The following is a 23,884-nucleotide window of genomic DNA, read 5'->3' as shown; positions in this document are numbered from 1 at the left end:
AATAAAACACACACCTAAGTAGAAATATTTAAATAAAATACCAAAATAATAATAAAAAATCCCTATATTTAGGCCATATATACAATGAAATATTTACACACAAAGAGTCCATAATATACTTTTATTTTTTTATTTTTTTGGCTCAACTAGCCCAGTGACTAGCTAGCTGAGGGTTTTTAAGAAGATATGGGAAAAGCCCCCTAACTCACACACGCCTATGTACAATGAAATGGTAGGGATAGCCATAGCGTTTGGGTGAATTTGGTAGGGTGGAGTAACTTACTATGGCAATTATGGAGAGATGAAAAATGGCTATCAGTACAAGCGACGGGCATGATTGAAAACATGCAGATAATAGTTGGGAGGGAGAAATTCAAACTAGTTTCCTAGTCTTGGATGTACAGGGAGCATATGGAATGCTATTAGGCCGCCCATGGTTAAGAACAACACATGTTGTTCATGACTACGCAAACCAGACTTTGGCCATAGAAGGGGCCAGTGGCAGAATCAAAATCCAGACCAACAACACCAGGAGATGGAAAAAGGAACTGAGGCCGAAGGAGTTGTATCAGAAATACCGAGCTAAGAAAATTGAGCGAATGCTAGCAACTATGAACATCTTTCCTTTGGCAGAAATTGATTTGAATGCAGTCCTACTAAACAAAGGACAAGCTGACAAGCAGAAGAAACAATTCCCTGATCAGTTTACTAAAATCAATACAGGGGAAAGAACCGTTCAGCTAATAGGAAGAATAGAGGAACCAGCTGATACTGGTAAAATAGAAGAATCGGTATGTTCTGAAGAGTATCCATTGAATCAGAATAATGATTCAGAGATGAATGGACCTTCTTGGGACTACGCTAAAGAATCGAACAAACGAAAAGGAGGAGGACCAAATTGGTTGCTTCCAGATGATCAGGAAGTAGAGGAGTGGAACCTGGGATCAGAGGAAAATCCCAGAATGATCAAAGTCAACAAGCACCTGAAACCGGCAATGAAGGAAAAGGCAAGGAAAATGTTCCAGAACTATAAAGATGTATTTGCCTGGGAACATACAGATTTGAAGGGAGTAGATCCTGAAGTCTATCAGCACCAAATACCACTGAAATCGGAAGCTAGGCCAGTCAGATTGCAAAGATACCAGATGAACCCCAACTATGCAAAGAAGGTTAAGGAGGAGATTGATAATCTTCTCAAGGCTGGGTTCATTACGGAAGTAGCAAGTAGTGATTGGTTATTTCCAATAGTCGTCGTTCCTAAGAAAAATGGGAAATTAAGGGTTTGTGTCGACTATAGGAAACTAAATGCTTAGACCATTAAGGATCCATTTCCCTTACCTTTTATTGATATGTTGCTTGATGAGATCACAGGATATGAGATGTATAGCTTCATGGATGGTTATAGCGGCTATAACCAGTTACAGATTGCTCCTGAAGATAGGGCCAAGACCACTTTCATCACTGAGTGGGGAGCATTCATGCATCTGGTGATGCCTTTTGGCCTGTGCAATGCACCAGCTACTTTTCAGTGGTGTATGATGGAGATGTTTAATGAATTTCTTCATCGGTTCCTCGCCATTTTCATGGATGACTTCATTGTCTATTCAGCTGAGGAACAACACCTTCTATTCCTAGAGATGGTTTTTAAACGCTGTCAGGAGAAAAGGATTTGCTTGAATCCATTTAAATCAGTATTTCTGGTTTGGAAGGGGCAGCTATTGGGACATGTGGTTTCCCGCAATGGAATAGAAATGGCCAATGACAAAATACAATGTGTCCAGCAAGCTAAAGCACCTAGAACTGCTTCTGAGTTGAGTTCTTTCTTGGGGTATGTGAATTTCTATAGAAGATTTGTACACAAGTTTGCTTCTCAAGCAGTACCACTATATGAGCTTACAAAGAAGACCAGTAAGTTCACTTGGACAACTGAGTGTGAGGAGAGTTTCCAAAATTTGAAAAAAGCCATTACCAGTAAACTAGTCCTCAGGCAGCCAAATTGGGATATTATTTTTCATGTACACGTAGATGCTTCAGGATTGGCAATGGGGGCAATATTAGCTCAGCCAGATGGTAGAACAGACTATCCGGTCTATTTTGCTAGTTGGAGATTCAGTCAGGCTGAACAAGGCTATACGACTACTGAAAGAGAAGCCCTCATAATGGTTTTTAGCGCTACGAAGTTCAGACATTACCAATTGGGGAAGTTATTCCATTTTAATGTGGATCATCAAGCTCTTCTGTTTCTGATTAACAAAGTTATTATTCAAGGCAGTAGGCTGATAAGATGGATGATGTTCCTTATGGAATTTGAATTCAGAATTTTCCATAAGCTTGGCCGAAACCACTGTGGAGCTGACTTTCTTTCCAGAAGTACAAAAGGATATTCAGAATCACCTCTGAGAGATGAACCAGTGGATGATGATTTATTTCAGTTAGAAGCAGAAGAATCAGTGGATCTTGAATGGTATGATATTTATCAATTCCTTTCCCAAGGTGCCTTTCCAGAGGATTAGAAACAGAATCATAAGAAGTATTTGATCATAAAAAGCCTGAAATTTACCATCATTGGGGAAGTACTTTATCGATTGGGTGTGGATGGTATACTTCGGAGATGTGTCCCTATGGAGGTAAGAATGCAAGTTATCTTAGAAGCGCATAATGGAGAGTCTGGTGGACACTTTTCCAACGAAGTGACCTACAAGAAGATTCTGCAAGCAGGTCTGTGGTGGCAAACAATGATTGCTGATGTCAGAAGCTTTTGTAAAACTTGTGACATATGCCAAAGAATGGGCCGACCAACAGCTGCAGACATGACTCCCTTAATTCCAATACAACCATTGGGAGTATTCATGAAATGGGGACTGGATTTTATGGGACCTTTTAAGAAGGTGACCCCCAGGAAGAATAAGTACATTGTGATGGCTACTTGTTATGTTACCAAGTGGGTTGAAGCTAAAGGTCTTCCTGACAACACAACCAAGTCAACTGCAAGGTTTGTGTTTGAGAATATTGTCTGCCGATATGGATGTCCAGTGGAAATTGTGACCGATCAAGGGACACATTTCATCAATGACACTATGGAAATCCTATTGGATATGCTTTCAGTCAAGCATCGGAAATCTACTCCTTACTATCCCAAATGCAATGGATAGGCTGAAAGTAGCAATAAGACAATTAAGACTATTCTCACTAAGGTGGTGCAAAAGAAACCAGATCAATGGGATTTGAAGCTTTAGACTGCTCTATGGGCTTATAGGACAGCTTATAAGGTAACTACTGGAATGACACCATTCAGAATGGTGTATGGTACTGAAGCTGTGGTTCCTATGGAGTTTGTAATTCCCGGTCTGAGAATGGTTGTAAACTATGGACTGGACTTCAACCATAATCTTAAGAAAAGACTGGATGAACTGATGCAGTTAGATGAACTCAAGCAAAGAGCTATATTGGAACATGAAATTGTTCAACAAAGAAGGAAGCACTGGCATGATCGCCGAATTAAAGTCCGAGAATTCCAGAAAGGAGACTTAGTGCTTCCATATCAGTCTAAATTGGATCCAAAGAAGCCGCATTTGAAGATTGCCTGGGCAGGACCTTTTGAGGATGATTGGGTCTTCTCCAATGGTACAGTCAGATTAAAAGACTTATCTGGACTGATATTGCCAGGAGTATATAATGGAGCAAAGATCAAACTTTATTATTCAGAGATCAGAGAAACTGGGTTATAAGAAGTCATTAAGGAACTGGAGGTTGTTGATCAAGAGATGCCAGAATCAGATATTTTTGGTCTTTTCCATGCCAGAATCAGATATTTTTGGTCTTTTGCTTCAGAACCAGTACCGGAAGAATCAAATCACGCTGATTTAGGAACCAGTACCGATATGGTCTAGCCAGAGTGGGAATCAGTTCAGAACCAGTATGAACACACTTTCCAAATTTTAAGTGGCCAACGGTCAAGTGGTATGCCAGTGATAATTATTACAAGGATGGGTTGCAGTCTTGTCCAATGCATGTTTGCCACGACAGCAACGGTGCACACGCCTAGGAGCGGCGAGTGGTGGAGCTTTTATGGCACGAACACGTATAACAGTCGAGAGTTAGCATTTTTTCTCATAAATCTCCTGTGCGACGCTTTCCTCCTGTCAACCATTCGCCATCGCCGAGCTCCGAGGTTTCTTCACTACAACCGCAAACTTCAACCTCTGACGAGACAGTTCACTGTCAGACAGCCTTACCAGTGACACCAGGAAACAGCTTTAACACAAGTAAGTCCTCTTCGCCTTCGCCTGTTTCATCGTCGTCGACCTCACAGTGTATGGGTAGAAGGAAACACTCAGAGAAGATGCAGGAAACTCTTGAAGAAACCCAGGCTATAGTTGTTGAGGCAAAGGCAATTCTTCCTGTTCTTTCATACAGTAAAATCCAAAGATATGTCTTTACTGATCACGCAATGACTCTGCTACAACTCTGAGATTTGCGAGTTGTGTTGCAAGCCACAAGGATTTCTTTTCAGGCAGATATTATTAAGCAAGTTCTTGATTCCTTTGATGCTGAAACTAGCAGTGCTGTGATAAATAATAGGAAGGTGTCAGTGACACCAGAAGCCATTGCATTTGCATTTTGGATGCCTAATGAGCCCAAACCGTCTGTGGCAACTGCACAGCAAATAAGTACTGCTCTAAAGGAGGACGAAACAACTAGAAAGAAGTGCAAGGCAAGTGCTCAATGAGTTCCAGTAGCAGGACTGGAAGCCTCCGCTGCTTACATGTTTGTCGCCGAAGCAGTCAGTCTTAAGAATAACCCAACGTATGTGTCCGAGAAATTATTTGCTATGCTGTTGGCCAAGATACTGGATCCACAAGTCCATATCAACCTGTGTCAAATACTCTCGCATAATGTACTTCAACAGACTGCCAAATTGAAATCTCAAACTGTTTTCAAGGCATGGTATGTTTGGCAATTTCTGTATTGGGATACTGCTGCAGATGTTAATGAGCAGGTAAAGCAGGCATGGAGTGAGCAGCCCATTTCTGAACCAAAGAAGATTGAACTGTCCTCAGACGACAAGGAAACGGATAGTCAAACGATTTCCAATGACCTGAAAAAGAAAGCCACTGCAGAGGAAGCTGGCAGTTCAAAGAAACCAAGAATCACACTGACAAAAAGCAGTGAATTCTTGAAGCAAATCGAAAGCCAGGTTAAGGCAGCAAGCACTGAGAAAATTGTACCTGATCAGTCAGTTGTCAAACATACAGTTGCTACTGGGTTTGGGAAAGATCAGGTAAAGCCAGTCACTGAGGTGAAGGTACTAGACCAGTCAGGAGACAAAGGCAAGAATCAACTGGATAAGGGGAAAGTTCCAGCGACCTCAACGTTGTCTGAAACAGTTCCTGCCACTTCTGGAAACCCTCTGCAACCAACTCGTTAAAAATGATAAGTTGCAGCAAATGCAAACTCAGCAATTGAGAGGGCATCTCTTGCTCACCAAAACGGATTATGCGACTCTACCCTATGTGGCTCCTGTGGCAATATATGAACCTGTCGATTCTGATCCAACCACGGTCAAAGACAGATGTTTAGTACTGATACAGTCTTCTTGGAATACCATTGTCAGCTGTATGGGACAATTGGTGGAGGCTGCTGGATCAGAAGACGAGATCAATAAGCTCAAGGCTGACTTGGCAGAAGCACAACATCAGATTGCAACACTCCAGAAAGCCCAGGAAATGCAAAACATACAACACAGGGTATTGGAAGCTCAATCAGAAAGAGCTCAGGAGTTGTTGAGCAAAAAGCTAGCCAAGGCTGAGTCTGAAATTATGATCATGAAGAGTCAAAGGAATGAGGCACCGAGAGCTGCCGAGCGAGCTGAAATAGGGCTCAAAATGAAGCGGGCAGAATTCAAGAAGCTGCTAATACACCATACAGCTCTGAAGCGTTCGCTGACTGACAGATACATCTACAATAGCTTGTCAAAAATTTCAAACCCCGCAGGCAATGCTGTTTTTGACTTAGAAAATTTAAAGTCCTTAATGAAAAGTCTACAGAGTGATTTGCAGGACAAGATGGGTGAGTTCAATAATGCTCTGATGAACCAAGCCATAATGGATTATATTGAGCAACAGACTTCCCCAGACGAGGAAGGAGAAGATGAAGAAGATCAGGAGGAGGATGATGAAGAGGTTGGGCAGACAAAGGATGATGATGATGCCCCACCACCATCTCCAATCCCCTGGACCTGGTACTTGTGGGACAGGGCCAGATGTGCTACAAACGAAAGTCGTGGCGTCCCTGCAAAATATACAAATACTATGCTATATACAACGAAATACACGAATTTGCATACCTGACGCATCCACTAGCACATAATCAACGATGTACACGAACAAAGAGAGATAGAGAGCGGGAGAGAGTGAAGAGAATGCGTGTAGGCGCACCTCCTAGAGCGGAGTGCTATGCCGGTACGGCAAGAGAGAAGAGGGGAGAGGAGAGAAGAAGTACATAGACACTGGGTGCAATCTCCCCCCGTGCAAGAGTGACCATTTCCCTCTTGCACGTATTTCATTTATAGATTTCTTGAATGGTCAAATTGAGTACAAACTGGCCGGCCGGTCATAAATGGCCAAAGCTCATAAAAGAGCACTTGAATAATAAAATGTACAATGTATATACTTTCATTCGCATAGGCCTAGCTTGATCCCAGTCTTTTCCACCTGTCAGCTGCAACAAATAATAAAATATCAATTCCATAACATACCTCTCCGTTGGAAAGCAACTGTCCTCAGTTGCGAAGATAGAAATCTGCAAATAATACTTGTCAAAAACAATGATTAGAAATCTGTATCAAATAGTAACAAAATTCATTAATGTAGACAATATTGCTTATGCCTGCCGTCATCCACATACTACCTATTCTAGTGTCCCATACCACTAGAATAGGCAGTATATGTCATATCCGATGAATCAGGATATCATTGGTCACACTCATCATCAATCGCACAATGTCAAGTCTCATGTCATAAACAATGTTGTAGTAACCATCAGATACCAAATCCCAATCCAATTCCAATTCCACAATCTAATTCCAAATCCAAATCACTTTCATTATGTACCCAGGTAACAAAATCATACCAGTTGCAGTGGTGGCCAGCCACTGCAACATGATTTTGTGATCGGTGTTGCCTAAATCGGCGAATCTACACCAATAAGACGTGCTGCCTAAATCGGCGAATCTGCACTAATGCTGCCTAAGTCGGCGAATCTGCAGGCCTAACCAGAGATCACACAAACATTTTACAAGAAGCCACAGCTTGCATTAAACGAGCACAAGAACGATACACTGCACAAGCCAATAAGAAACGAAGACCTGCACCTTTTAAAGAAAACGACCTTGTTTGGCTTAGAATAGAAAAACGACGCTTAAAAAGTGTAGAAAAATATCCTAAAGTGAAATTGGCCCCTAGATTTTATGGCCCATTCAAAATTCTTCATAAAATAAATGAAAATGAGTTCTGCTTGGGCATTCCCTCACATTGGAAAATACACAACTCCTAGGAGTGGAAGATGGTGCATGTAGCCTTGGAGTGACGGCTTTGGTACTACGCATGCAGCCATTCAACGCAGCCAAAGGCAAGCATGTGCCAGTGAATGTCCGAGTTGATCTAAGGTGTCCGCTTATAAAAGGTCTGATCCGGAGGAGCAAAGGCATGCGAAGGCAGGAAATTGCATGTCACAGTTGGTGTGTGCTGGTGAGTTGCATGGCGGTAGGAGATTTGAGGATGTCTAGTTGGGAGTTGGCCTGCGAGTGAGGTTAGCAGTCGATCAGGTCATCCCACGTGTGTGTGTGTTGTTGGCTCACAGTATGTGGCCAAGCTACGTCCAGTTTGCTAGTGCATGCCAGCCAAGTTAGGGGGTTGTAGTGTGTGCGTGATGAAAATCGGCTCTTGCCACCAGCCGCAGTCAATTGCAGTCAGCAACACTCCACTCCAGAGTCGGTGAGTAGGCGAAGCATGCATGGGGGGAGGGCGGAAACCCACAAAAGTCGAGGGAGGGAGATGCAGTCGCGGATAGGTCCCTCGTGGGTGTGTCATGAAGCCTGGACTGGAAGCATGGCGGATCCGTGCAGGGGGGGAAGGGAATGTCATCTTCATGGAGACGACGGGAAATAAAGATTTAAAAGAAAAACAAATCTTAGAGGTGGCTCTCACAGAGTGGGGTCGACCAAACAACGATACACATAGGGAGTGTTTGAGGTCGTTTGGGATAGCATTTGTAAGAGGTTCAGATTCTCGTCTCCTTCTTATGCTTATGTTTTTAGGTGTTGTACATCTCCCTAATCATTGCAATTACGACCATGCAAATCTTTTTCTTCTTAATATACAAGAGCAATCGCAAGAGTCGCTATTATTGATTATTATTCTCCAATTTATCATAATTAGATCCTTAATTATACTAATCATGTGGTAATTTACAATCATGAAGAAGATTTGTATTGAATGATGAGAAATTATACTTACTAAACAACCCAAGTGCATTTACAATCTTTAAAAAAATGAAGATAATCACCTACATATAACTTCAAACAATAAATAATTAAGTTTAAGGTAAGCATGACTCATCTCTAATATCGATAGTCTCCACATCTATGATTATTGTGAGTTCAAGAGCGTATCCATGGCTCTGATACCACTGCTACAAACGGAAGTCGTGGCGTCCCTGCAAAATATACAAATACTATGCTATATACAACGAAATACACGAATTTGCATACGTGACGCATCCACTAGCACATAATCAACGATGTACACGAACAAAGAGAGATAGAGAGCGGGAGAGAGTGAAGAGAATGCGTGTAGGCGCACCTCCTAGAGCAGAGTGCTACGCCGGTACGGCGAGAGAGAAGAGGGGAGAAGAGAGAAGAAGTACACAGACACTACATGCAATCTCCCCCCGTGCAAGAGTGACCATTTCCCTCTTGCACGTATTTCATTTATAGATTTCTTGAATGGTCAAATTGAGTACAAACTGGCCGGCCGGTCATAAATGGCCAAAGCTCATAAAAGAGCACTTGAATAATAAAATGTACAATGTATATACTTTCATTCGCATAGGCCTAGCTCTGTCCCAGTCTTTTCCACCTGTCAGCTGCAACAAATAATAAAATATAACATAAATCTTATCGGCTCCGAGTAACCAACAACTTATCGGCTCCGAGTAACCAACAACTAATAAGCGTTCCTTTTTTCCTCCAACAACAACAGCCTCAAATTTTTTTAAACCACCAAGTAGTCTCCAAACTTTACCACCACTAAATAGTTTCCCTTTTATTGATTGTTAAAGTTCAACCTCTTTTTTTTCTTTTTTTTCCCTTAAGGCTATTACCTTGCTACTGTCACTTTTCTTTTACTTTTACTCTCCTTCACATCACCTTCCCTATTATACGGTACGCTCCATCACATCATCTCTCACCCCCCCCCCCCCCCCCCCCCCCCCCCCCCATGTTTTCTTTTTTCGGCTGCTACAAACGGAGGCGCGGTAGCCCTGGCACATCCACGAACTCGTAATCGAAGCTATACGCGAACATCAAGAGACGGAGAGCGGAAGAGGGTGAGGGAGAGCACGTGCAGGCGCACCTCCTAGAGCGGATGTCAGTGGGAGCACAGGCAACTGCTCTCCGAACTCTATTGCAGCTAGTAAGAACTACTAGGAAGATGCAACAAGAAAACCAGGCAGTCCTGAATTTCCTGGAATTTGTGCCTGATTCTCCAATTCTCTCGTATGATGTTCCAACAAGAGAAACTGAGTTGCCAAGATTCTTTCCAACGCTGTATCCTCAACATCAAGAACTAGTTGATCGACTCACATATTTCAAAATAACTGATGAGCTTCGGGATTGGTATGAGCGATCAACTGTGGAATGGAAGACTTGGCAGACATTGCTCAGTGATGCTCTTCAAATCAATGACATCCATGCAATGAAGGAAGAGCTACACCGGATTCAGCTGTGTATGGGCCAGTGGAAGATTCAGGTCAGAGGATTGACTAGGATTACTAATCAGTTACTACAGCTCATGGTTCGAATCTTCCAAACTGCCTGAGAAAGACATTGCAGCAAAGCCGGGTCTGGCACCGCAGTACAGGGAGATGGCTAAGATTCTTTTCGAAGCTCGCGTCAAAACAAATCAGCCTCTTCCAGAAGGATGGATCCATACTGCTTCGCAGTGTCATAAATTGGCCAGAACCAGACTGAGCAAGGGCAGGCGTACACTCTATGATCCTGACACCAAAACCTATCATTCTCTCACACCTTATGAGGTAGAGATGACCACAGACCGGTGGGATCAGCTTGAGCAGGAGGCCATTTACCGACTGATTCAGAAGGAGAATGCTGATGCTGGAACTTCTCAGGCACCAACCCGGTCAAAGAACAACGGAAAAAGGAAGACGGTCCAATGGAAGGATACTGGGTAGTTCTATCTCAGAATTCAGGGGCGACTTTTCTTCTCAGCAGGTAGGGAGAGGTGACATCTCCACCTTGGCTTTTTCAGCTGCCTCTCGCAATCTGTGATCTTTCTAGAGCTCTGCATCCTTCACCATCTTCTCAATGTCAGACTCTGACAATACATCAGAACCAGACAATGGATTTTTCAGTCTCACATCAGAATCAGACAGGAGAATTTTTCAGGAATTTTGGATTCTTGCCAAAATTCAAGAAAGAAAGGAAGGAGTAGACGGCTCGATAGTCACCATGTGGGAACGTGTTCTTAGAAGATGGGCAACGAATCACTCAGTAATTACTAGAGTAATTGCTACAGTAAACCCGAAGTATATAAATAGGGCCCATTACATTGATATCGGGTTGGCAATTGTAATCACTTGTATTAGCGCTTTGGGCTATAATTGCATTTGATCATCAGTGGCAATATTATTGGCTATACTTTTTCTCTGTAATCATATTCGCTGTAATCTCAATCATGGTATATATTTCAGTGATACTTACTTCTCAACAGTCTTCTGAATCTGAACTTTATTCCAGTCTACAAGTCTGATTCTTATTTCAGTATCCACAATTCAGTCTAGTCTTTGATTTCTGTCTAGTCTGCTGTCTGAAATCTTTCCACACTAGTAGCTGAAATCCTTCAACACTGGAATTAGCTGTCTCAAGAGATCAGCTCCAATTCCACCCCTCCCCAGGGGCACCTCTGTAGCAAAGGCCTCTCCTCGCCTCACCCCCATCTCTAGACCACGACTCAGGCGAACCCTATATGAGTACTGAGTAAAGTAAAGGGTGCATCTTAAGCTTTTCAAAACATCTTAAATGCAAAAGTGAAGGGTGAGTTTAGGAAATGAAAAGACACATGAAAGTGGAAACTCAAAAGACTTTTTGTGTCCATATAAAGACGTGGTCTACTTCACATTGGTACATTTGTGTTTCTCTTCTCTTTTATTTTCCCTTTAGCCTTTTCTTCTCTTTAAAGTGTCCTTGCACTATGTAGGTAGTGATTTTTTTTTTTGAAGCCAGTAGGTGGTGCCAATTTTGGAAAGTGGTTCTATTAGATAGAACCTACAGAGATTCTTCATGCTTTTGAGGGGCGAAAGGGAGAAGGTGGCATGTGGAGCACACACAGAGAGAGAGAGAGAGAGAGAGAGAGAGAGAGAGAGAGAGAGAGAGAGAGAAGAAGAAGAAGAAGAAGAATAAGAGAGACGTGCCATGTGTGGTCGCAAACATCATTGTGGTATGTCTCTGGTTGCTACAAGGTTAGAGAGCCTACTTAATGGGGGTGCATGTTGAAGGTTTCTACAAAGAGATTGATGTTCCTAGAGATGGTTCTCACAAAGATGTAGAAACAAACATGCGATAAATTGATAATGTGTCCACATAAAGAGACATGACAAAAACTAATTCCACAAAAGTCTCACATTTTTAACATCGTCATGATGCACCTCGTGTAAAGGGACGAAATAGAGAAATTACCAGCATCTCAAAATGTAGTTTAATGATACATTGTTGTGTATTTTCAAAGAATTTAGGGATGGTTGTGAGGAAGCCTTGGCAATATGTTCATGGCTTTGAGTAACACCTCACTTTTTGCGTTGTAAATGGCACACTTGTTAGAGGCAACGGAAGTATCCACTCGTATGACTTAATGAAGGGTAAGCTAAACCTCACTACCGAGAGTCCACATTCAATGTTGCTATCTAACATGAAGTTCTTCAGAGGAGATCGATAACCATCCAATTTTCCAAAGGGGGCAAAAACGGCACCTAGTTTACTCTCAGTTCACCGTCCTTGCATTGCATGAGGTTGAGTTTCGGACCCCGCACGAAAGCCTTAGGACCACACTATTCGCACATCACATATTCATGTGTGCATGGCAGGTGTACACTACCTTAGTTTACGTTCACCCTCCTTTATCCATTCCTAATTTACTCCTAATTTACGTGGCATACGATGGGCGTGAAGAGGGACGCTGTCGTATCCCACGGTCTTGAACTCAAGACCGCGAGGCAATAATTTTTGACGTCATAGGACAGAGCGATGGTATGGAATGGCGATGGCATTCAGCGAGAGAATGCGGGCCCAGGTCTCCAATGGTGGTAACGCCGATGATGCCGATCGGCTTCTACGTTTTGGCCGCCCAGAGTTTTCTGTTTTTCAAGGATCACGGACAGAGAAGCTCTTATGCATTCATGTTGCCTCCTTTTCGTCTGCTCGGCACTCTTTGTCTCCTATCTCCACACTCTGCAAACATGGACGAATTAAGGATGCTCTTCACGCCTTGGAGCTCATGGATAAGCAGGGGCTTCCACTCTCCGTTGACATCATACACTGTGTCATCCAGGCCTGCTCTGACAGAAAAGACCTACTCTCCGCCAGACGCATACTTACCCTCGTTGATTCTTCAGGCCTTGGATTCATCACATTTATCAAGGATAACCTTATCAGGCTCTTTGGAACCTGCGGGAGGATGCAGGATTCTTACAGAATCTTTTCTCATGTCCTCAAGCCTACGATCTTTACATGGAATTCGATGATATCTGCATTCATGCAATGTGGAGACGGTGAAGAAGCTCTTGCCATGTATCGGAACATGAAAGAAGCAAAGGTTGAACCCGATAAAGTTACATTCTTATATATTATACAGGCTTGTGGCAGTGTAGGGTCTCCTGTCATGGCCAGGAGAATACACAATGATGTTATTAAGTATGGCGTTGAGCTCGATGTAAATGTTGGGAACACGCTTTTGGCTATGTATGCCAAGTGTTGGAGTGTACCAGAGGCTGTCTTTATCTTTAACAGAACTTCAATCCAGAATGTCGTGACATGGAGTGCATTGATAGCAAGCTTTGCAGACCATGGTGATGGACTTCAAGCCCTTGACTATTTTGAAAAGATGCAGAGCCGGGGCATTTTGCCTAATGTGTTTACCTTTTCCTCAGTGATGAAAGCATGTGGCAGCTTGCAAGATACAGATCGTAGCTATCATGTACACGACATGTTTGTCAGAGCTAATTTAAGGCCAGACTTGGTCATTGGAAGCACCCTTGTTGATATGTATAGCAGATGTGGCAGCATGAAAGACGCTCGCCAAGTTTTTGATGCCCTTGAAAGTCGTGATTTAGTATCATGGGGTGCAATGATATCCGGTTATACACTTCAGGAAGAGGCTGTTTGTGCACTTGAACTCTTTGAGGAAATGGAGCAACAAGACATAAAACCAAATCGAGCAATTTTGCTTTCTGCAATCAAAGCGTGTGCCAGTTTGAAAGCAGTGCGGAAGGGGAAATGTGCACACAGCCTGGTGATGGAGCGTGGCCTTGAATGCGATCTTGCAGTTGGAAGTTCTCTAATGGACATGTATGTCAAGTGCGGTAGTCTAAATGAGGCTTGTAAAGTGTTCAGAGGATTGCAAAACCCGGACGCTGTGATGTGGGGAACTTTGGTGGGTGGTTTTGCAGCTCAAGGGAATTGGAAATCCGCTTGGCAATGTTTGGAAGAGATGCGGCAACATGACGTGAAGCCTGGGGATGCAGTCCTTACAAGCATTTTGACTGCATGTGGGAATACTGGTCTTGTAGATGGTGGCAATCACTATTTTGAGAAGATGAAGGATTATGGAGTTTCTCCTAGTATTGAGCACTTGGCTTGCATGGTTGACCTTTTCGCTCGGGCAGGCAGATTTGAAGAGGCTGGGGCAATCATTGGCACAGTACCAAGCTCCCCGGATGCTGTGTTTTGGAGATCTCTACTTACATGCTGTAAAACTTACAGCAATTTGGCCATAGGGAAGCAATGTTTTGATGAGGTTCGCAGGCTGGCGCCTGGGGATGCATCGGCATGCATGCTTATGTCAAATATGTATGCTGGATTGAGTAGGTGGGAGGATGTCAATTATGTTGAGAACTTGAGGATGTGTGTGGGTGCGCAGAAGATGCCTGGCATGGCTTGGATTGAAGTAGGCAGTAGGATTCATCAGTTTATTGTGTCCACGGAAAAACAGCGTCACAGTTGTGGGGTGTTTGCTAAGTTTTGCAGAATGATGAGATCAATCAGGGATTATGAAGGGTTTGTGCCACAATCAGAGTCGCTGCTGAGTATGCTGGCAGAAGAATCTGAAGATGGGAGTTGACAGTGAGGAAATCATCTTGTTTTAACAATTCTCAGCATTGAGGGACGATCCTTCGCGTTTGAGGTGTGTAGGGAGGCAGTCATAATCGGTGATTGACTCCGGTTCTGGGAAATTAGGAACGCTAAAAGTTGTCTCACTGCTACATTCTCAGTGCTGCAGGCAGCCTCAAATTCACAGGAAAAGAGGGTCCACATTCCTTGTCACTATCTAACACAAGGTTCAGCAAAGGGGATCAATGACCCCAATTGCTGGGTGATCTAGACCTTCCAATTCTCCAAAGGGAGCATAAACGGTGCCCCTACTTTATCCCCAGTTCACCACCCTTGCTTCACATGAGGTTGAACGCGGGAATTTATGTATATGTGAAGATCAAGCCTGTGTGGCATCTCCTAATTTGCACGCTAGAGAGGGTCTGCATTCAGTGACGTCCTCATACAACAGAAGAAGAAGAAGAAGAAGAAGAAGTGAAAACAATTTTTGCTGTCGTGTCCAACGAGTCTTAAACTCAAGAACTGAGAGAAGAACTTTTAACGTCATAGGACAGAGTGATGGCGATGGTATGCAAGGAGTAGAGAGAGCTCTCCGATGATGCTAACAGCGATGTTGTCAATCAACGTCTACGTTTTGGCCGCCCAGAGTTTTCTGTTCTGCATCACAGATAGAGAAGCTCTTATGCACATGAGCATTCAGGCTGCCTCCTTTTCGTCTGCAGGATGCTTACAGCGTCTTTGCTCATGTCGTCAAACCTACCATCTTCACATGGAATTTGATGATATATATGCTCATTCAAGGTGGAGAGAGTGAAGAAACTCTTGCCATGTATTGGAACATGAGAGAAGCAAATGTTGAACCCGATAAAAATTACATTCTTGTACATCATATAGACACAAGATAATTTGTTGTTAAGTAAGAGCCATTACATGGCTTTTAAATAATTTATTCAATTGAAAGTACAAAAATCCACCCTATGGATCGAAATTGCTCCTCTAATTTATCTTTAGGGAATCCTAGTGTTTAGAACATACTATGATGGAATACTAGTAGATATCACAAAATTCAATCCTCCTACAATGTTGACTACATGATAACTACAAGAGTTCAACCACATAGCAAATAATGGAAGGGTCACTTGAAGGCCCATTGATTCTTGCGCCTTACCTTGGCTTCCTCCTCAGGGGTGAAGTCATTTACAATGCCAAAAAGCTCTCTAATCTCCTCTGGTGACTTGTGCCTTATCATGTCTGCAACATATTGACATGCAAGATCCAAAAGGCTTTGAATGTTGAGGTAATTGGCAGCGAGGATGAGCTCGAAAAGGCCGTTCTTGTCGAGGTTGTCAAAGAATTGGGCGTTCCAATGCTTTAAGTCCTCCTCGGATGGTAGAGGAGGTGTTGGTTGCATGTTGGCATAGGGCGTTGGTCTTGCTGATGTTGATGGCGGTGTGGCTCGACGATGTTGGTGGTAGTTGTAGTAGCAGAACTCGAGGACCTTGGCAAGCACCCGTGAAGAGACGTTGGGGAGAGGGATTACAAAGTCAGAGGTGCCGCCATCCATGAAGTCCTCCACCATGGCCTTGATTGTGAGTGACTGCGACGCCAGTTGTACCTGAACTTCAAAGAGCACGTCATCGGACGATCTCACCTTCACTCGGCCTGTTAATGACTTCACCTCCTCCCGCTCTTTATTCACCGTCTTTGACGAGGACATTGTCTTAGCTCTTGAGAATCATGCAAAGCAAGTGCGTGCGTGTAGGTTATATATTACAACATTATGCTTTTTGTTTAAATCGAACGCTTTTGCTTTTGCTGACGTTTCGTGATTTTCAACAATGGCGTTATTCAGGGCGCCTGTTGTTCGACTGCTGCTCATGGACCACGCGGATAGAAACGCTTTGCCTCCTTTTCGTATGCTCGGCACTCTTTGTCATGACCTATCTCCACACTCGACTGCCTGCAGCAATATGGACGAATTAAGGAAATACCTCCTCTCCGCCAGACACATACATACCCTTGTCGATTCTTCAGGCTCTTTGTGAACTGCGGCAGGTTGCAAGATGCTTGTAGAATCGTTCTCATGTCCTCAAGCCTACAACCTTCACATGGAATTCGATGATATCTGCATTCATGCAATGCGGACGGGGTGAAGCAGCTGCTCTTGCCATGTCTTGGAACATCATGCAGAGAAGCAAACGCTTGTTGCAGTAAAGGGTCTTGGCCTGTCATGGCCAGGAGAATACGACGTCAATGTTGGGAACACGCCTTTGGGCGCTGTGTATGCCAAGTTTTGGAGTGTACCAGCGGCTCAGAACTTCACTCCACGATGATGGACTTCAAGGTATTGAGTGGAGAATTTTGCCTGATGTGTTTACCTTCTCCTCAGTGATGAAAGCATGTGGAAGCTTGCAGGATGCGGGTCGTAGCTATCATAGCCAAATTTAAGGCCAGACTCATTGGAAGCACCCTTGTTGATATGTATAGCAGATGTGGCAGCATGAAAGATGCTCGCCAAGTTTTTGAAAGTCGTGGTTCTCTCTCTCTCTCTCACGCACAAAAGGATAAAGCGAGTTCAGGTAGTTCAAAATACAGGTAAAGATGAGATTCCTTTTAGTGTTGTGCTTATGGCTTATGACACACTATGAGGAAAATTTTCCACCTCTTGGAATTGATAAAAATGTATTGCCATGTGCACATCTAACCCTATGTGCATGTGGACAAGCTCTAACTCCTACTCATAGAGTTTAGGACAGCCCAAGAAGTGTTATGACACCTTTGTGAGCTTGTACGAAGGACGTGCATGTCCAAGCACTTCAGATTACTTGCTAACCCTCTGATTGTGTGAGCATTGCGAGTGTTTGCCAGGTGTAGGGACTAGGGAGTGTTCCCATTATAGGACTTTAGCATTAATATATGACCTAAGTAGTTAACAGCATGTGAAGCACTTCTTATCAGTAAGTCCCAACTTATTAATAAGTGACATTTATGAGCAAAGTTGTGGAATATCATCTAGCATCGTGGCTTTGCTCGACCCAGCCCTTTGCAATATAGAGGCGAGCTAGGGGCTCTCCCCTTCATTCATTCAACAACTAGTACCCGATGGGCAGCTAGTACCTCACCAGGATCTCCACCATCCCCAATGTTTCCTTCTCCTCAGAATCCCTGGTGTTTTTTATCAGCATCATCAGCCACAACCTCTCAACATCCCTAAGTGTTTGTAGATTTCACCCCATCCTCATCGCGCTCATCGGCACCCTCGACATTGGCATTAGCTGATCAGCCTGCAACCTCGTCAAGTTCGTAGATCCAAGTCAAGTTTACTAGCGTTTTCAGATTCTAGCCCTTAGCCTCTCAGATCCAAGCATCAACCGCATGATCCCATCGGCATCTCAACATCTAGTTCCATTGTATCAGCATTTGTGCAATCTAAAGCCAATACCTCTCTAGCAATAGAGAGGGGGGCCTTTGGGACTTCACTCACAATATCATTCTCTTTTCTCTCTCTCCTTGTCTATTGCACATCTCTCTCATCAAGTAGCAGGAACCTTGTGTACGTATTGAGCACTCATCCTCTCTATAAACATCAATCACTTCAATTGCAGGTAACATATATATGGTGGAGGTTTGAGAGATTGAGAACCAAGAACTAGTCTTGGGGTTAATGTATATTTTACTGAGTTTGGGATTACATCTTTGTGTTGATCGGCATATTTTTGCATATCGATCTTAGGAACTATGCCTTTGAGATGTTCATTAAATAGAAGATTCTTCTCTCGCTTGTGTGTGCGTGCGTGTGTGTGAGAGATAAAATGAAATGAAATGTTATATTAACGTCATTAAAAGGCCAAATTGACCTATGAGACCAAAAAGTTACAACGCGCTGAATCTGATACAATGTCTGAGTACCAAAAATAAAAGGTACTGAAAAAAAGGGGTAGTATAGGATCCTGAATTGCTAGATGCAAACTGATTGATGAGAGTAGTGAATGAGGGCTAATACAACACAATGTGGGTGTATCCTCAAAAAGAGCTAAATCACAGGAGATCCATCATCCATCGTTGGCGGATCTCATCCTCCATGGTCAATAGTTTGACCGGGGCCAAAGTGATCCAAATCCTCTGATGCAGTGTCCATCGATGTTGTGTAGTCCTCCGTAGTCGTGGGTGTCTGGATCTGTAATGGAATTAGCCTATTCAACTTGAGAATAGCGAAAATTAATGAGAATAATTTCGAGGAATAACTTTGTGAGCATAGCGGGTAGACATAATTGAAGATAGCAACATAATCATAGCAATTAGTTAACTTGGCATGAACAATACTTTTGCAAGAGAGAGAATTTAGAGAACATGACAACAGTTGAGGACCGGATTTATGTGGAGCCGGTCCCCCCTCCAATAGGCATTTGTATTATGATTTCTCCCATTAAGAGAGACTTGTGACAATACATTCTTTGTGTTCCTTGTGACCTAGGTGATACAATGAAGATGGAAAGCTTCATGCATCACAATCATAGCATAACATGAACTTGAAGAAAGCTTTAATTGTCCCAAGCCTCAGCCCCAAGACCTCAAACACCTTCGAAGGTGGAGAGAGCTAGCAGGGAATGAGGTTAGGGAAGAGGAAGAAGAAACATTTCATAGGAGAAAGAACTAGTTCCTCACTTATCATACTCTTGTTGCTAGCATACATAATAGCATAGTCACGAAGAAGAAGGAGATGTCAAGCTTAAGCATTGAAGCATGGCTCTTGGTTGGATTTGCACTCCATAGCCAAGAGTGTTGGTGTAGGCTCTCAACCTCTACCTGCTTGGAGAAGGAGAGGGAGCTCTTGCACTTTGCATAGTACACAATGAGAGTGCTTGTGAGTGTGTGTGGGTGAGTATACCCCCTAGGCACCCCCCTAGCTTGCTTGGGTCGACCCCCCCTTGTAGCTCATGCTTGAAGCTCATTGGACCCCTCCAGGCCTAGCCAATCACAAGCAGGAGCCATTACAAGCAACATGGGTAGCCTTGGGACAAGTGTCCCCCTTTCCCCTTTGAGATAGAGGACTTGATAAATGCTAAAACAATTAGATAATTCATGTAATTTATCATTGGACCCCTTTGAAGCCTAGCCAATAGGCTTCAAGCAACACATGAAGGTAACATGGGTAGGGGCCTGACATGTGTCCTTGCTGCCTCTTCAAGTTGGGGCTTCCCTTGTGTGTGTGAGTGGGTGTTCTCTCTCTAGCCCCTAGGAAAAGGGCTCGCCCCCCCTCTTGTAGGAATGCTTTTGACTTTAGGTGATCAAGCACCTTACTCACCAACCATGACAAAGCACTTGAACTAGGGGGTGTTCCCACAAGCATCTCAGGCAAGCTTCTCAAGGCACCTCAAGTACCTTAATCATGCAGCAAGTCAAGCACCTCAAGCATGGAGCCAGTCAAGCACCTCAAGCATCTTAATCAAGCACCTCAAGCATGACAAACACCTCAAGCACGACAAGCACCTCAAGCAGGACAAGCACCTCGAGCTTGTGCCGGGTTCCCACCTCAATCTCAGCCCTAGCTTACCTAAGGTCAAAGGACTTTTACACACATTTATTGGAGGTCTTCAATGAAGCTAACCCTAAGGTCTTATGCTCCATTGGTTAGCCTTGCTCTTTGATAGACCATCTCCCTTTTGGGCCCCTTTACCATTGGCCCCGTGTTGAGATAGATCTATAAGCACATATCTATATCTTAACACTTGTTCCCGTTTATTCTCCCACATTAAGTGATCAATTTAATATGAGAAAATCATTTGGGTTGGTTAGATATTAGATTTTAGGGGAAATTACCAAAATACCCCTCTAATTTGAGGAAATTTCCAAAATACCCCTCAAATTTCAAAAATTCCCAAAATGCCCCCGATATTTTGTCATAAATTCCCAAAATGCCCTTCAAATTTTCCAAAATTCCCAAAATACCCCTTGTTGTGAGACTAAATTTCTCGAAAAATAAATTTTTTTGTAGGTATTCACAAGAAGAGTGATTGTCTATCGTACAAGATGCTAAAACGACAATTTGAGTTGTTTACGTAGGCTTTGGAGATGAATTGCTTCATTATTTTTAGACATAATTGCCTTTTTTGCGATGGTAACTGGTGACAAATTACATGCTGAGCACTCAAAAATGGATCTCAATTGTCAAAAACGAATGAAGATTAGAAAATCTTGAACATTCCAAGCAAAATAGATACAAGGGTATTTTGGGAATTTTTTAAATTTGAGGGGTATTTTGGGAATTTCCTCAAATTAGAGGGGTATTTTGGTAATTTTCCCTAGATTTTATGACATTACCTCTCTCTTGAAATCATAGTCGTCCTCGACTATGAGGTAGAAGAGATAAAGTCTTAGTCATTATTCAATCGTACTTAGCGGGTAAAGGATCCCTTTTTACCCTACGACATCTTTCCAAGATGGATGAGTAATCCATTTGGTGCTTGGGAGACATAGCTGCCGCAAGCATGTCTGCTCTTTAGTCCATTTCATTCTCCCAAAGTAGAGTGACAAATTCTACTTGGTGTTTGAGAAACGTCGTCATCACAAACATGATTTTAAGCATGCATATTAGTTAAATTTGTGCACACATAAAAAGAGGACTAGTCTTATAAGACAAAAACATGAGTGATTTAAAAGAAATTTGTACATGTGCTTACTCTAATGTAGCATTGTAAGCATTGACAAGGTTCATACTATCCTTAAGCTGTATTCCTTGCATCCATCTAGCATCTTCAAAAGGATAATTTTTGAACTTAATAAGATATCGTCGGATAATCTTACCATGTCGTAGTACCTTGTCTTCATGTTGAAGGATAGCTTCGGGTTGTAGCACCTCTTCTTGGTCTTCAACTTCGGGAGGGTCTTCAATAATTGGTTCAGTTGGTGGCTCTCCTTTGTAGGGCTTAAGCAGGCTTACATGAAAGGCATTGTGTATAAGCCAATGGTTGGGCAACTTGAGTTGATAAGCCATCTCATTAATGGGCTTCAAGATTTGGAAAGGACCATAGTATCTTTTTGCTAGTTTAGCATAATACTTTTGATGGCCCGTAGGATTTTTGCCCGTCGTTTGCCTTAATCGAGCCTTAGGAAACTTGAGTAAGACCCAATCATTTTCTTTGAACATTAAGGCTCTTCTGTGCTTATCAGCAGTAGCCTTTTGCATTTGTTGAGAGATGGCTATAGCCTCCCTAATCTTTTGAAAAGATTCTTGTACGTCACGGCTATACTCATCGGCGGCGAAGATCTTCCCATGTACTTTGAGTAGCAAGGGACTTTTAGGTCTTCCCTCTATGATCTCGAAAGGTGCTTTCCCCGTAGAAGTATGTACAGTATTATTGTAGGCATACTCTACTAGAGGTAAATAATTTTCCCATTGTGAGCGTTGATCTACTTCGGTAACATAAGTCTTGAGTAGATCGAGTATCGTAAGATTGGCTATCTCACTTTGGCCATCCGTTTGTGGGTGATAGGCCGAAGAGAAATTCAATCTTGTTCCTAGATTTTCAAAGAGACCTTTCCAGAAATTACTGGTCATTCTAGGATCTCTATCTGACACGATGGATGTGGGTAATCCATGGTGTTTGAAAATCTGAGATATGAAGAGAGTTGCCATTTGATGTGCCTTAATAGTCTTTTTGACAGGAATAAAATGTGCTTGCTTGCTAAACCTGTCGACTATTGTCCATATTCCTGTATTCCCATGGATAGACTTGGGTAATCCAAAGATGAAATCCATGGATATACTCTCCCATGGTGAATTTGGAATAGGCAATGGCTGGAGTAATCCAGGTTGCTTCCCTCTATCATACTTGGTCTTTTGGCATACTACACATTTTGAAACATACTCTTGTATGTCCACTTTCATGGTAGGCCAATAGAAATACGTCTCTACTCCTCGGAGAGTAGGTTGAATACCTCTATGCCCTGCATATGGAGGAGCATGGGATTCATACATAACCTTCTCACGAAGGGAATGGGTAACACATAGCCTATTGCCGTGGAGAAGATAACCATCCTGCAAGGTGAATGGTTCCTCTTTCTTCCCCAAAGCAAGGGCTGACATTATGTCTCTAAAGTCAGGGTCAGTAGCATACTCATCTATCATAGAGGATAGATAATTGCGAGTAGCTATAGACATCGCATTAACTTTTGGTCGTCGTGAAAGTGCATCGGCAACTTGATTGTGCTTACCAGCTATGTGAGAAATATGGAAATTAAATTGCGAAAGAAAATTTGCCCACCTCATTTGTTTGTCGGAAAGCTTGGTTTGCGTCATGAAATACTTGAGACTTTGGTGGTTGGTTCGTAGGATAAATGGAGTCCCCAATAGGTAGTGCTTCCATGTGTCTAGGGCATGTAGAACAGCTAAAAGCTCTTTCTCATAAATGCCCAAGACTCGTTCATCACTATTGAGCCTTCGGCTCTCATATGCTATGGCATGCCCTTCTTGAAGCAAAACCGCTCCAAGGCAATCACCACACACATCACATTGGACCTCAAATGGCTTTGAGAGATCCGGAAGCATGAGGACTGGTTGAGAAGTAAGCTTCTCTTTGAGTTTTTCAACAGCATTTTGCTCCTTAGCAGTCCATACAAACTTAACGTTCTTCTTTGTTAAGTTGTGAAGTAGTCCTGCTACTTGAGAGAATTTTGCTATGAAGCGTCTATAGTATGCACACATACCAATAAAGCTTCTTAGCTCATGTAGATTCCTTGGGTTAGGCCATGATTTTATTACCTCTAAGTTTGATGGATCCATACGAATACCATCGTGAGAGATAATATGACCTAGATATTGAATCTCTTGAAGGAAGAATTCGCTTTTCTTTTGGTTGAGATAAAGCTTGTTCTCCCTCAATGCTTGAAAAATCACTTGGAGATGCTGCTTATGTTCCTTCAAAGAATTGGAGTAGATGATGATATCATCAAAGAACACTCCAGTGAATTTTCGATATGGTCTAAAAATTTTCTCCATCAAACGATTGAACGTAGCTGGTGTAATCATTAGTCAAGCCAAAAGGCATGACTAGATATTCATAAAGACCAAACGTTGTGCGAAACGCGGTCTTTAAGATATCTTCATCCACTATCCTTATTTGATGATAGCCACTCTTAAGGTCAATCCTACTGAAGTAGCTAGAGCCTTGTAGCTTATCAAACAGATCTTCTACCCGAGGTACGGGAAATCTGTTTTTGATAGTGATATGGTTTAGTGCTCGATAGTCCACACACATACGGTAT

At 42.8% G+C, this 23,884-nt stretch overlaps 1 protein-coding gene and 1 pseudogene across 1 annotated transcript; one reads left to right on the top strand and one right to left on the bottom strand.

Moving 5' to 3' along the window:
* Positions 1-12,477: 12,477 nt before the first annotated feature.
* On the top strand, positions 12,478-15,620 carry LOC147428250 (pentatricopeptide repeat-containing protein At4g38010-like). Its single transcript, XM_086496624.1, has one exon. The coding sequence runs from the start codon at positions 12,549-12,551 to the stop codon at positions 14,628-14,630; it is 2,082 nt and encodes a 693-aa protein (XP_086352750.1). The 5' UTR covers positions 12,478-12,548; the 3' UTR covers positions 14,631-15,620.
* LOC147428249 (SKP1-like protein 1A pseudogene) lies at positions 15,526-18,118 on the bottom strand (annotated as a pseudogene).
* Positions 18,119-23,884: the final 5,766 nt, after the last annotated feature.

This window comes from Adiantum capillus-veneris, chromosome 23, assembly GCF_014529385.1.
Source record: "Adiantum capillus-veneris isolate H3 chromosome 23, ASM1452938v2, whole genome shotgun sequence".
NCBI classification, from domain to species: Eukaryota; Viridiplantae; Streptophyta; class Polypodiopsida; order Polypodiales; family Pteridaceae; genus Adiantum; species Adiantum capillus-veneris.
This window is presented reverse-complemented; position numbering and strand designations above follow the sequence as displayed.

Bases quoted from the DNA above. Each gene is read 5' to 3' on its own strand.
- LOC147428250 (XM_086496624.1), top strand. From the start codon at position 12,549: ATGGCGATGGCATTCAGCGAGAGAATGCGGGCCCAGGTCTCCAATGGT.